This window comes from Eupeodes corollae, chromosome 2 (assembly GCF_945859685.1).
Source record: "Eupeodes corollae chromosome 2, idEupCoro1.1, whole genome shotgun sequence".
Classification (NCBI taxonomy): Eukaryota; Metazoa; Arthropoda; class Insecta; order Diptera; family Syrphidae; genus Eupeodes; species Eupeodes corollae.
In genome coordinates, this window is record NC_079148.1 from 138381752 (window position 1) to 138394107 (window position 12356).

The 12356-nt window shown below is 31.8% G+C and overlaps 1 protein-coding gene across 1 annotated transcript; it reads left to right on the top strand.

Annotated features, from left to right (window-relative positions):
- Positions 1 to 10747: 10747 nt before the first annotated feature.
- LOC129947405 (uncharacterized) lies at positions 10748 to 11907 on the top strand. The gene is made up of 2 exons (XM_056057944.1): positions 10748 to 10915; positions 11045 to 11907. Exons 1-2 carry the CDS (start codon positions 10852 to 10854, stop codon positions 11869 to 11871), a joined length of 891 nt encoding a protein of 296 aa, XP_055913919.1. The 5' UTR covers positions 10748 to 10851; the 3' UTR covers positions 11872 to 11907.
- Positions 11908 to 12356: the final 449 nt, after the last annotated feature.

Here is a 12356-nt window from a genome sequence, read left to right on the forward strand (position 1 = left end):
CGTTTAAGTTTTACGTTTAGGTTGAGTTTTTGAGTTTTGAGTTTTTTTTGGGGGGGATGGAGAGCTGGTTCGTATTCCAATTCGTATACCGCTTTTGGCGGTCTCTGGCAAAACTCGAAACAGTCGTTATCGTCGTCATCGTTGTCACACAAAGAACCAGAAATTATTATTTTTCTCATCTCTTCTGTGTAAAGTTAACCTATTAAGAGGTTTAAGTCTTTTTTAATGTTTCATAAGAAGAACCTTTTTTTTCTATAGTAGGTTTAGGCATATAAATGGTTGGATGTTGGGAGAAGTTTGCAGTGAATTGGCAATTAAAAGGTCACCTCCAGCAATAGCAACAGCAGAGGTCTAGGCTCAAGCCCCGAACAGTTAAATTGAAATATTAATTTTAACCCAATAAAATCAAATGGAGTTTTGTGTTTTTGTTTCTTTTACTTTTTTGAATTTTTTTATTTCATATTAAAATCTTTTTATTTGTGATAGGGATTTGTTAATAAGCCTATACATAAGCCTACATAAATATTAACGCACACATTATTTCAAGGCTTGTTTTTGAAAGTAACTTTATATCTGTTATAGAGCTAAGTTTATTTTTGTCAAGGTTTTGAAGGTTGAGGACTTAATTTAAAAAAAAAACTAACTCTCTTTCTTTAAATCAATTTCAACACAAAAGTTCGAAAGAGCAAAAGAAACTTTTTTATGACTTTTAACGTTTGAACTCGCAAAATACCTTACAAACATTTATATTTAGTCAAATCAACATTATTTGTTCTGTATATATAACCTTAGTATAAAAGAGTTTAATTCAAGGACTTCGAGATTTGTTTTGAAGAACTTTTTGCTTTGAGAAATTTGCGTTTGACAAATTTTATGATGTTTTCGGTACAGATTTAGATGTACATATATAAGGTTCGAAGGAAAATAATTTTCTGTCAATTTTTAACGACGACATAATATCACTAAAAAAGTTGCTCCAAACAAGTCTCTTTTAAAGGGATTGATTAGATCAAGTCTCTTGTAAAGGGAGGGATTGATTAGATCAACTTTTTAAAGGTGAAATTTAATGGATTTTTTATTTTGTTATTTAATTACGAGGAAATAGTATTTATTTTTCTGTGTTTGAAGATAACGTATATTTCTTTTTTAGTATCAAGCTTAAAATTAAATTGATAAAAGCTATGAGTTAAAAGTTTCAAAGAAATAAGAGACAAAAATTCAAGTTCCAAAACAACCAACTTTTTGATTTTGCTACATATAACATAAATACCCTACAGAATATGAATAATTTTATGTAAGATACTACTTGGCCCGGACAACGTTCTTCCATGCAGCATTGAATCATATATGTGTATGCATATATAAGAAGATGTGGCTTTAAGCTTTGCCAATAAATGCAAACAAAATACAAAAATTAACTTGTGGTTTGATTTGTGAATAATAGTTAAATTTTGAATTAAAATTTGACCTTAATAGTAAAAGTGCGTAAAAAATAAGGTATGAATATTATTACTGTAAAATATTTTTGTTTAAACTTAAACAAATCTTTAGTAGAAATTGTTTTAAATACACCCAAAATTTTATTTTTAACTTTAACAATAAAGTTGATAATATTTTTGACACATTTTATGAAATTCATAAAAAGTCGAAGAAGCTTTCGGAACGATTAAAAAGAAGATTTCTTTGCAGCTCTACCCAAAAGCTCAAACTCCATTGAAAATTGTACTTCTTTTAGGAAGATTTAACATTTTTGATTCATAAAAAATACGGATATCTACACTCAAAAAAGAAATTCCTGGTAGGCAAAATGTGGTAGAAAATACCAGTCAACAAACTTGGAACAATAGTCCAGATTTCGTAGTAAATAACTTCAGATTTCCGGGTAAAAAGAAATCTGGTTTTATTTACCAGAAATCAGGTTTCCTGGAAATTTTTTCGACAGAAAATTGTCTGTTAAATGTTACCAGCGTCCTGGTAGAAAGTATTTTTTACCTGGTAAAATGAAGAGTACCTGGAATCTGTTAAATAGAACAATTAAATTTATTTTCTGGTATATTTTGTCCTGGTACATAAAACCAGTTTTCTGGTACTTACTACAAGCAGTTCTGGAAGTTTAAGAAAACAAATATTCCTGGCTTACCTATCAAGTTCTTCCCGCCAAATTATCATAAACTACATGGCGCTTCGGATAATTTAATTTAGAGCAAAATCTTTTTTCCTTTGTTTCTTGGACATATTAGAGACGATGTTGTTGTGAATGTTTACTTTAGGATTAATATCTATATCTTATGCGTTTTTGCTAGTAGGAAGAATACAATGAAATATATGCTATGCATAATTCATAATTTCATGAGGCGCTTACCACAATTTGGCGGGAGGAACTTAATATTCTACCAGAATTCGCTACATTTTGAGTCAAACAAAAAATTTCCGGTATATTCTACCAGAATTCTGGTACATTTTTACCAGGAAAAAAAATTCCTGGTACATTCTACCAGAATACTGGGTTTATTCTTGGTATAATTTTTAAAAATTCTCCCAGTATGTTCTATCAAAAATCTTGGGTATTTTACCAAGAATTCTTCGAAAAATCTCATGATAAAATTTACCAGGAATTTCTGACGCCTGGTGGGAATCTTAAAACCACTTATTTCTGGATACATTTAGTGTGAAATCTGGTCACCGGTACCAGTTTTTTTTTGTTTAAGTGTATTGTTGTAGAGGAATTATCAAAAGAAAACCAATAGTTTTTAAATATCATATGTATATTTAAAAAAAAAGCTAGAATGCGATTCACCCTCATAATCTTCTATTAAGATACTTACAAATTGCAAAATTTATTTTTTTCAAAGCCGAATTGTCGTTTGAGACATTTGAAAAAGTAGGCAATATTCAATATTAATATTTTTAAGAACTTTCAACCAGATGATAACAGTGTACAATATTTTTTGTAAGATGCAAAATGTTTGAAGTCAATATTTTTTTTTTCAAATTTGTCTCTTTTCAAATTCTTTCAAAAAATCAATATTTCCGGTTTTTAACGGAACTTTTTAAGGATTCTACTGAAAGTACAAAAAATGTGTATTAGGTTTGTCCAAAAATGTGTCAATGCCAAAGATATTCAAGGTAACAAATATTCTTGTTCAGTTTTTGCATAAACTAATTTTGTGAAACTTCTTTTTAAGCTCTTACCAATTCCAATGTCCAATACAAATTTGTAAAAAGTATTCTATCCTAAAAAAATTTCAAACTCCAGACTTTAATCAAACATGACATTACGATAGTCGACAAAAGTGGATCTCCCTATTCTCTTCGTCTGTCTGTCCTCGCCCCTACAGCCCAAACCCTTGAGTCAATCCGATGTCTCGAAAATATCTCAATTATTTTTTTTTACAAAATTCAAGTGTTAAGCGTGCATAAAAAAGCTCTTAATACAGTTGTATTCATAAAAATAGCAGTGCTGCTCACATTTTATTAGATTGTCAATTATTTTAAGAAATTCTTACAAAAAAAATTGACATGCTCCTTGCATCTAACGGTCTTTCGTTTTTCATATTAGAGACTTTTAGCTTAAAGTTATACTCTTATACTTTTCCCGGTAAACAGCCATTATTTCAAACTCTCTGGATATAGAGTGTTCATAAGAATAGCAGTGCTTTGATTTTATAATTAAAAAATGTTAAAAATAATTTTTTTTTATTTTTCAGTAAGTAAATATTATACTGTATATTAGCTCAAAAATAAACATTCGGACGGTCAAGACACTGCACCGAAGAAATTCGAAAACTTATTCGAAAATTGCATTTGGAGCGAAAAACCTACCAAAATATTTAAGACATCATAGGCTGCTCAGCAAAAATGGTCAGTAACGCTTTTAAATGGCAAAATAAACCGAAAATGCGAGGCCCAAAAAGAATGACTGAAAGACCTGACAGACAAATTTTTCAGTAAGCAAATCAGAACCCTTTCATAGGCTCTAGGAAAATAAGAAATGGATTTCAACTGTCTGTTAGCGCTGTCACAATACAAAGACGTCATTTAAGAGCGAAGCTACCGGCCCGAAGTCCACGCAAGGTACCATTCTTGACGAAAAGGCAAAGAAAATAGAGTTTGTTAAAGCGCATACAAATTAGGAAAAAGAGAAATGGAGCAATGTTCTGTGAAGCGATGAAAGCAAAATCGTCCTTTTTAGGTCCAAGGGTCGTCGAGAATATGTGATAAGACACGGTACACTTTAAAAACAGTGAAGCATGGTGAAGGACAAATTATGATATGACCTTGCTTTTCATATTACGGGGTCGGGCCTATTTATCTCATGTCGGAATAAGGGATGTAACCGAGTATGTGAACATTCTCGAGGAGGTTACCCTATGCTGAGGAGGAAATGCTGTTTGTTTGGGTATACGTCAAAAAAGGCAAAATCATGGTTTACGCAGAAGAAGTTATCCGTTATGAAGTGACAAGCTCAATCCCTTGACCTTAACCCCATCGTAAATTTGTGGGGGGGGATGTTAAGAACGCAGTTTATAAAGCAAAACCCTAGAAATTAAAATAATTGTGGGAAGCAGTGCGTGATTCGTGGAACGCAATACCACTCGAAAGGTGTCAGGTTTTAGTGGACTCAATTCCAGGTAGATTCGAAGCATCATAAAAACCAATGGTTATGCAACAAGGAACTAATTGTAAGCTATCATTATTTGTATACTTTCATATTTTTCTTACTTCTTACGTAATAGATCTAGTACTTTTTCATGCACTGCTATTTTTATGAACAGCCATACATTTAAAAAACGTTTTTAATGTGACAAAGCTAACGGTAAAAAATCTATAATACTTATTTTGTGTTATTATGAATAAAATATTTTAGGTTGTTATTAGAAGTTTAATGAAATGTATTATAACGTTGATATTGAGGGCCTTTTTGCTTTATTTTGAGAGCACTGCTATTTTTATAAACACAACTATTAAAAACATTTTAAACTCAAATTAAAAAATCATATGCATACAAATTTAAAGTTCAAAAACCGCTCTAACGATTGAGGGAAAAATTTGAAATCAAGGTTTTTTTGAATGACTTTTGAAGTTTTAAAAATGAACTTACTTTATTGGTACATTTTAAAATGCATGTTTTATTTGTAAAATTTTGAGAAAAATAAAATTGACAGTTTTTTTTTAAATACAAACTTAAAAAAAAAAAAACAATACGAAAAATTGGTAAAAATGAAAATACAAATACCTTTTCAAAAATTAAAAATATTGGCTTTAAAAGATAGATAAATTCTTTATTTTAAAAAAAGATATTTTACAATATAGTTTAATAAAAATAAGGACATGGCATTGACTGCCATCTGCCTGAATCGACATTTCGTAAGTGATAAAAAAAATATATAAATTAAAAAGAAAATGTTAAAGTATTTAAATAAAAATATTACAATAATTCGAACAATTTGTACGTGATTTGAAACACAAAATTACAAGTTTTTGAATTGTAGGCTTTACTCAAAGTAAAGTTTTGACAATTTGTACGTGATTTAAAACACAAAAAAGACAATTTTGTATGATTTGCAACATAAAATGAGATAGGCTAAAAATTAATTCAATAAGTGAAACTGTTCCGGTAGTTAAGAGCTTGTCGACAAAATTTGGATACGATTAGCAGACCTGGAGTGCTCCATTTAGGATTTCGTAAAATTCTTGCATTGTTAAAATACTTTTCGGAAAGTGTAATCTACGAATTTCTTGTAAAATTGGGCAAATAGCTAAAAAGTGGTAGATATCTTTGATTTCTCTTCTGTTGCACAGATCATATAGCTGCGGCAAATCACTTCGGTGTGGTATAAAGTTTACGTTTAAGATTTCGACTCTGGCTTTAAAAATAATACTTATCTGAGCAACTGAGTAATCATTTCTAAAGTAGTTTATGTCTAAATTCAATTGATGATTTAAGTTTCTATAAACGTTTCTAGATGCTGCGGAAGTTGCACTAAAAAGATTTTCTACATACATCTTTTGGTCAAACTTAGCAATAACACCTGCGAAATGCGCTTGCCAGTCGTCAACATTGGTTTCCGAAAGGTTGAGGGAAGATTCTGTTGCTATTACGAGTTAGTTCCAGTCTTTCAACGGAGATGCATTCGATTGCAGCAATTTTTTCAAAATTATTTTGTGAAGGCACAGTTCACTTCTTTTCATCACCTGAACAAAACAAGAAACAAGAAGTGCCTTTGCAGGCTCTCGAAAGCTTCTAGGTTCAAAAAACCGAAAACTTGTGCACCATAGCACAAACATGAATTTATTGTTGCATTAAGGACTTTATATTTAGATACCAGATCAATGTTGGAGTTGGAGAAGAACTTAAGCCACATCAAATTTAGTGCCGTCTTGGCTTCTTTATTTTTTATTTTAGCATGTTTAGCGAAATCTAAATTGTGGGTAAGAAAAACACCCAAGTATTTAAATTCTTGGACTATTTCGATAACGGTGTTATAGTGACCACTTTTCATCAGAGCGTCTTATTGTTTGCGTTCCTTCAAAAATCATTATTTTTTTTTTTTGTACTTTTATTTGTAGACCCCCAAGTCTCATAAAATAAGCAAAGTCGGTTAATTTGCAACTGAAGCGAAACTGGATTGTCAGCAAACATAACCAAATCGTCGGCATATAATAAAACTTTGACAATGCTGTTATCAAAAGAGCCTCCACCAGGAAGATGATCACAAATATCATCAATGAAGAGAGAAAACAGTAAAGGGCTCAAAATACAACCTTGCGGCACACCGGCTGTTGTTTCGATAAACTTTCTTCTGCCGTTCAATTAACTTTCTAGCGATACTTGAGATAGCGAAAACATAGTCCATTCTAGAATAGCCTGGCCGAAAACCGGCTTGATAAATACTCAAACGATTTTTACTTTTAATCCATTTAATAAATCTTCCATTCAGAATGGCTGAAAGAATTTTTCGAATTGTATCTGATACCGAAATAGCTATCTATCTATCTTTTTAGATAAAAATATTTTTTTTAATCTCTATTATATTCTACGTACTTATTTTAAAAATAATTGGGAGTTTGTCATTCTAAAGTTTTAAACAAACAAAGGATTTTTTTCGTAGATTTCTGCAGTCATTATCAAACCATTTATTAGCATATTCAAACGTATGAGCGCTCTTTTGGGCAAACGGGGCCGAAAGTTTAATGACTTCAGATATTCTACCTCAGGTCTCTTCAATAGAGAGTGCGGATGCTGAAGAAGCGAGTGCAAATTAAGGTTCAAAAGTCTTTCATAGCGAAGTGCATTGTAATCAGACCATTTAAGTTTATCAAAGCTAGTAGAATGCAGATGTTGAGTTACATCAGGAAGTTGTAATTTAACGACTATTGGGAAATGTACCGAAAAGTTGACCAGAGTAACTTCAAAATCCTCTATAACATCAAACCAGTTTCCTGAAATAGCCGCGAAATCAATAACAGATTGACCTTGTCCACTTACAAACGTAAATTCACCAAAAGCATCACTTTTAGAAGACCCGTTTAGTAAGAAAAGTCCAAATTTCTGAAAAGTCTTTTCTGCTAAATTTCGTCCATATGCTCATTAAAAGCCGTTCACGGATGTAAAAAATTTACATAAGAGTTTTGATATCTGCCAATTCTAGCGTTTAAATCTCCCACTATCATTACACTTTCGAAAGTAATGGTATTCATAAATTCAACTAATTCATCAAATTCAGTTTGCCAATTATTGCAATTTAAGTAAACTGGAATTATATAATAACTTAAGTTGTTGCAAACCACTTCAAAAATTATTTTTTTGATCAATGTTTTAAACTTAAATAAATTACCCCATAAGTTTTGTTTAATCCCATATAATATATCCCTCCTGGCTCTTCCATGTGAATTCTATCTAATTGCTGAATTAAACAATAATTTGAAATTTGGTTTTTAACTTATTATTACATTCACTAATTTTTGTATAAGAATCCAACAGTCCTTTTTTTAAAAAAAAAAATTAATTGTACTCAAATTAAAAAATTGATGTTTGGTTCTCGTAATCTCTCAAATTAATTTCATTCGTCGAATTTATATTTTTTTTATATAAGAAATAAAAACTTTTAAGAAATTCTACTAAAATTGGTTAAAATTGGTTTTCGACTAAAAATCGCATTTACAAAACAAGATTTTGAAATAAAACTATTTCATTATAAACGTAATATTGTTGGTAATTTTGAAATTTTTAAAGAATAATTCAACTGACATATTTTTAAACACAACACAAAAATATACAATCTTTTAAGCAAGACATATCAACAGACGGGAGTGGAGCTTTTCAGTGCGGGTTGCACCCCAGCCTCTTTTTAAAACAATTTGTTTAGTATTTTTCCATATTGAACGATAGATTTGAAAAAATATCAGTATTTTAAATACTATGAGGATCTTTAAAAATAAACGCAATATCGTTTGATGGTGGCGGTTGTGCTATGTTATTTTTCTAAATTTATGAAAATGCGTGGTTTTTATTTAGTTAAAAGTCTCATTTTGACATTTGTGAGTTTAAAAATATTTGATTACAATAAAACTTTATTTTGTCTGCAACTCAAAATCTCAGACTGTAATAAAGTAGTATACCTTCTTCCGATCAAACATTGTTATCAATCAATATTTATTTTCAATCATCAACAATCTTTCAAGGCTAAATGGAAAAAAAAAACTTTCAAGGCGAAATGGATTATGATGATAATATTCACGATGTCGATATAAAGACTATTCACTATTTGATACTTAAATTACTATCACTTTATTCTTTTCCAAACGATTGTACTTCACAGATGTATCTTATACGAGTATGTTAAGTTTATGTTTCGAAAACGATACAATGAAATCAAAAAACAAAAACAAAACTTGCAAATGTGATAGGATAATCAATAAACCAACAAACGCCCCTTTCGTTACGAGATATAATACGATAGTTAATTAATTTCTTATTTCATAAGAGATATAATTAATAACATGGGCGTTTTGAAAATAAAAGAGCCTTAGTATTTTATGGTTCGAAATGATTCTTCGTTTAACAACAACGCCATATGAAGTATTGCTGCAGTACTTGTGCATATTACGAAATAAACTAGAATCAAAAAAACTTAGAAAAGCTCAAAATACGCGACTTAGCATTTTCCTCCGTTTCAAGGCTCGTTGTCAATTAGACTCCTTTTGTAGGCTCTTTAAAGAAAGCTAATCTCTTTGCTAGGCAGTTCGTCGCCCATTCTACGCTGGCAGTTAAAGTTACGACTTCGCCTGTACTTGAGCAAGTTAGTGATTCCATGGGACCAATCTTTTTTTGCACTCGTACTGTGGCAAGCGTCCTTAGAGATCTAAACACACACAAATCTGCTGGTCTGGATGGTATCCCCGTATTGTTCTGAAGAGGCGTTCTTCAATTCCGGCAAAATAACTGCGTAATCTTTATTATCTGTCTTACTCCTCAGGTCTTGTCCCGAAATGATAGAAAACTGCATTTGTCCATCCAATCCCCAACAAAATTCGAATCTTCCTCACCCTCTAATTACCGACCGATTGCAGATAGGTCGCTTTTTCCGAAGTCATAGAAACGCTGATTAGTTATCAGCTCAAGAAATATATTGTTGATCTCGTGATTCATCATGAAGATTATTTCACCTGATTTTCCGAAAGCATTTAATTGGGTTTGGCATTAGGCCCTCTTATCGAAAATGCGTGCTTTCGGTTTTCAGGAACCCACCCTTCATTGGATTAGTAATTTTCTTTCGGATCGTTCAATCCAACTGGAATTCGATGAGTTTAAATCTAAAAACCACAAAAAAAATGCTGGTATGCCACAGGGCTCTGTTCTATCTCCAACATTCTTTCTCATTCGAATGATCTTCTGTCTGCATCTTCTAATCCAATACATAACGAAACAGCGTAGAATTTAATGCTTCGAAAACCCAATGCTGTCTTGTACCGTTAAAGCGAGATATACCCCGCTTGCCATTATCCATAGATGGTACTTGCATCAAGAAGTTTTTTTCCCCTTCTGATCTGCCTGTTAATTACAAGACTTACGTCCAAAGCTTGAGTATAACTCCCATATCTGGGCTGGTGCTCCTGCAACTTACTTAAGCCTCTTGGATAGCATTGAACATAGAGAATTTAAATTGATAGATGTTAATATCATCTTAAGTTCATTTCATCGTCGTAAGGTTTTTTGTCTAACCCTTTTTAAACGTTATTTTAACGGCTTATGCTCTAGTGCAATAGCCAGCTCCATTCCTCCCCTTAAATAGTTCAACTGTTATACTCGCGTTTCTAGGAATGCTCATAAGTATACCTCTGGGTGCAACTTCATTCGCACTGTCAAATACAGAGATTCGTTCTTTAGCCGTGCTACGCGAATGTGGAATGTCTTTCCACACTCTATTTTTCCTAGTCATTTCAATATTCAGGAGTTTAAAACCAATGTGCACCGACATCTCCTTTTAAAAACCTCTCTTATTTTCCTAGTGCTAATATCCCCTTAGGTGTGTGCTTATTATTAAAAAAACATGCATAACGAAAACTTCTTTCAGCAAAAACACGCGTTTTGGAAATTTCATGCATAAAACTTTAAATGAAACAAAAGAAATTTACAAAGATATTTCTGAGACGCTCCTGTATTTTCATTTGAAAAGCCATAAATGTAGATAAATATTAAATGCAGTTTGCACATTTATAAATTCAAACCCCAAATAGCGGTAGACATTTGCTTTTTTGTTTTGAAACTTCTCAAGTCATAGTAATAAAATCGAAAGGATCGAAATAGTCATTTTAGGACTTAAAGCCAGATTAAAATTTATAAATAAAATGTTAAAGTTACTAATTTTGTCAACGGCGTTAATATTAGTTAGCAAGTTTGAAAGTACAACAAGTGAGTTAAAAATATCTACAAAAATTCTCCTAAAAACAACATCGTCAACTTAAAATTAGAACTTTTTGTTATTTTATTTTTGTTTCAAAAATTCCGATCATTTTAAACAAAACTTTCTAAAATTTCCAGGCTTCAAATGGATTCCTCTAAAATCCGGCGATCCAATGCCCAAAAACGCCATTCGTTTGGATTCGAATTTCAATAAATACGTTGGACGAATAGAATACTTAAACACCCTGCAGCTGGCCGAAATCCACACGGACTCCGATTCCGAAAACATCACCCAAGGCGTCCTAATCCTCTATTCCAACGAAATAGTTCGCCATCAATTTGAAGTTCTCACTGCTACCGAACACTGTGAATGGTTGTGGTATGATAAAACCAATGTTCCCGAAAATATTGTCCGTGGTGGGACTGCTTGGAATTTGGAACCAGCATTTATTTCCAAAAGACAAACATCTTATGATGTTGGAATAGCATCGATTTTCCTAACATCAGATAAAATACAATCAAGTCCAAAATATTCCGAAGGCTATACGTATGCTTTGATTTGTGCTGAAAACATTACATGGGTGGATGCTACATCGATGAGTGTTCCTTCGAATAGTGTACGAGCGGGGGAGGATAATGGAAATCCTATTTATGTGGCACGACTTTTGGGACCTCTATCACATGTGCCTGGGAATGTTGTGCCCGGTCTGAATAAGACTCTTGTTATTTTCAAGGACTATGAATTGAATTCATTTAATGTACAAGTTCTTGTCGAGGAGTCTGAGGAATATAGTTGGCAAAGAATGCAAGCTGGTCAGGGAATTCCCGATTATGCTGTGGTTTGCGGAATATCGGAGAGAAATGATTTGATGTATGTGGCAAAAATAGATATCGTTTTTCCAATATTATTCTCCGAAACTAGGAATGTTACTTTTTTTGATATTTTAGTTAAGAATGTTAAATAAATCTCAAGAAGTATTCTATTTTGGAATAAGCTTAAAGGTCAAGTTGTTATTTTATTTATTAACGTTTGTTTTGTGTTGGGTTTTCCAATATGAGGTTTTATTTTGAAGAGATCTCTATTTGGAAAGCTATCACTTTTAAAGCTGTCTTCTTTTGGCATTTCTATAGTAAGAACTACGTCGTTTCTACAAATGGAAAGAAATCAGGTAATCGCATTGAAATTGTTAAACTTCTTGGCTCTATTCGTAATTTTGTATTGGAGCCTTTGTTTTAATTGTGCAAAGTATGTTTTTTGAGTTGTGGTATAGAAATTAAGTATCAGAATTTAAAATAATAGAAATTCTAACTATGGTATAGACAAATTCTTAAATTTTGGGTAAGAACACTGACTTTGACACTGACTTTAAAAGCTTTCAGGGTTAAAATAAAGAATGGAAGCATTGATTCCGTATAAGAAAGTTATATGAGCAGAAACAAGCCGCGTTTA

Coding starts and splice junctions, on each gene's coding strand:
- LOC129947405 (XM_056057944.1), top strand. CDS start 10,852: ATGTTAAAGTTACTAATTTTGTCAACGGCGTTAATATTAGTTAGCAAG. Junction 10,916..11,044: donor CAAGTTTGAAAGTACAACAA/GTGAGTTAAAAA, acceptor TAAAATTTCCAG/GCTTCAAATGGATTCCTCTA.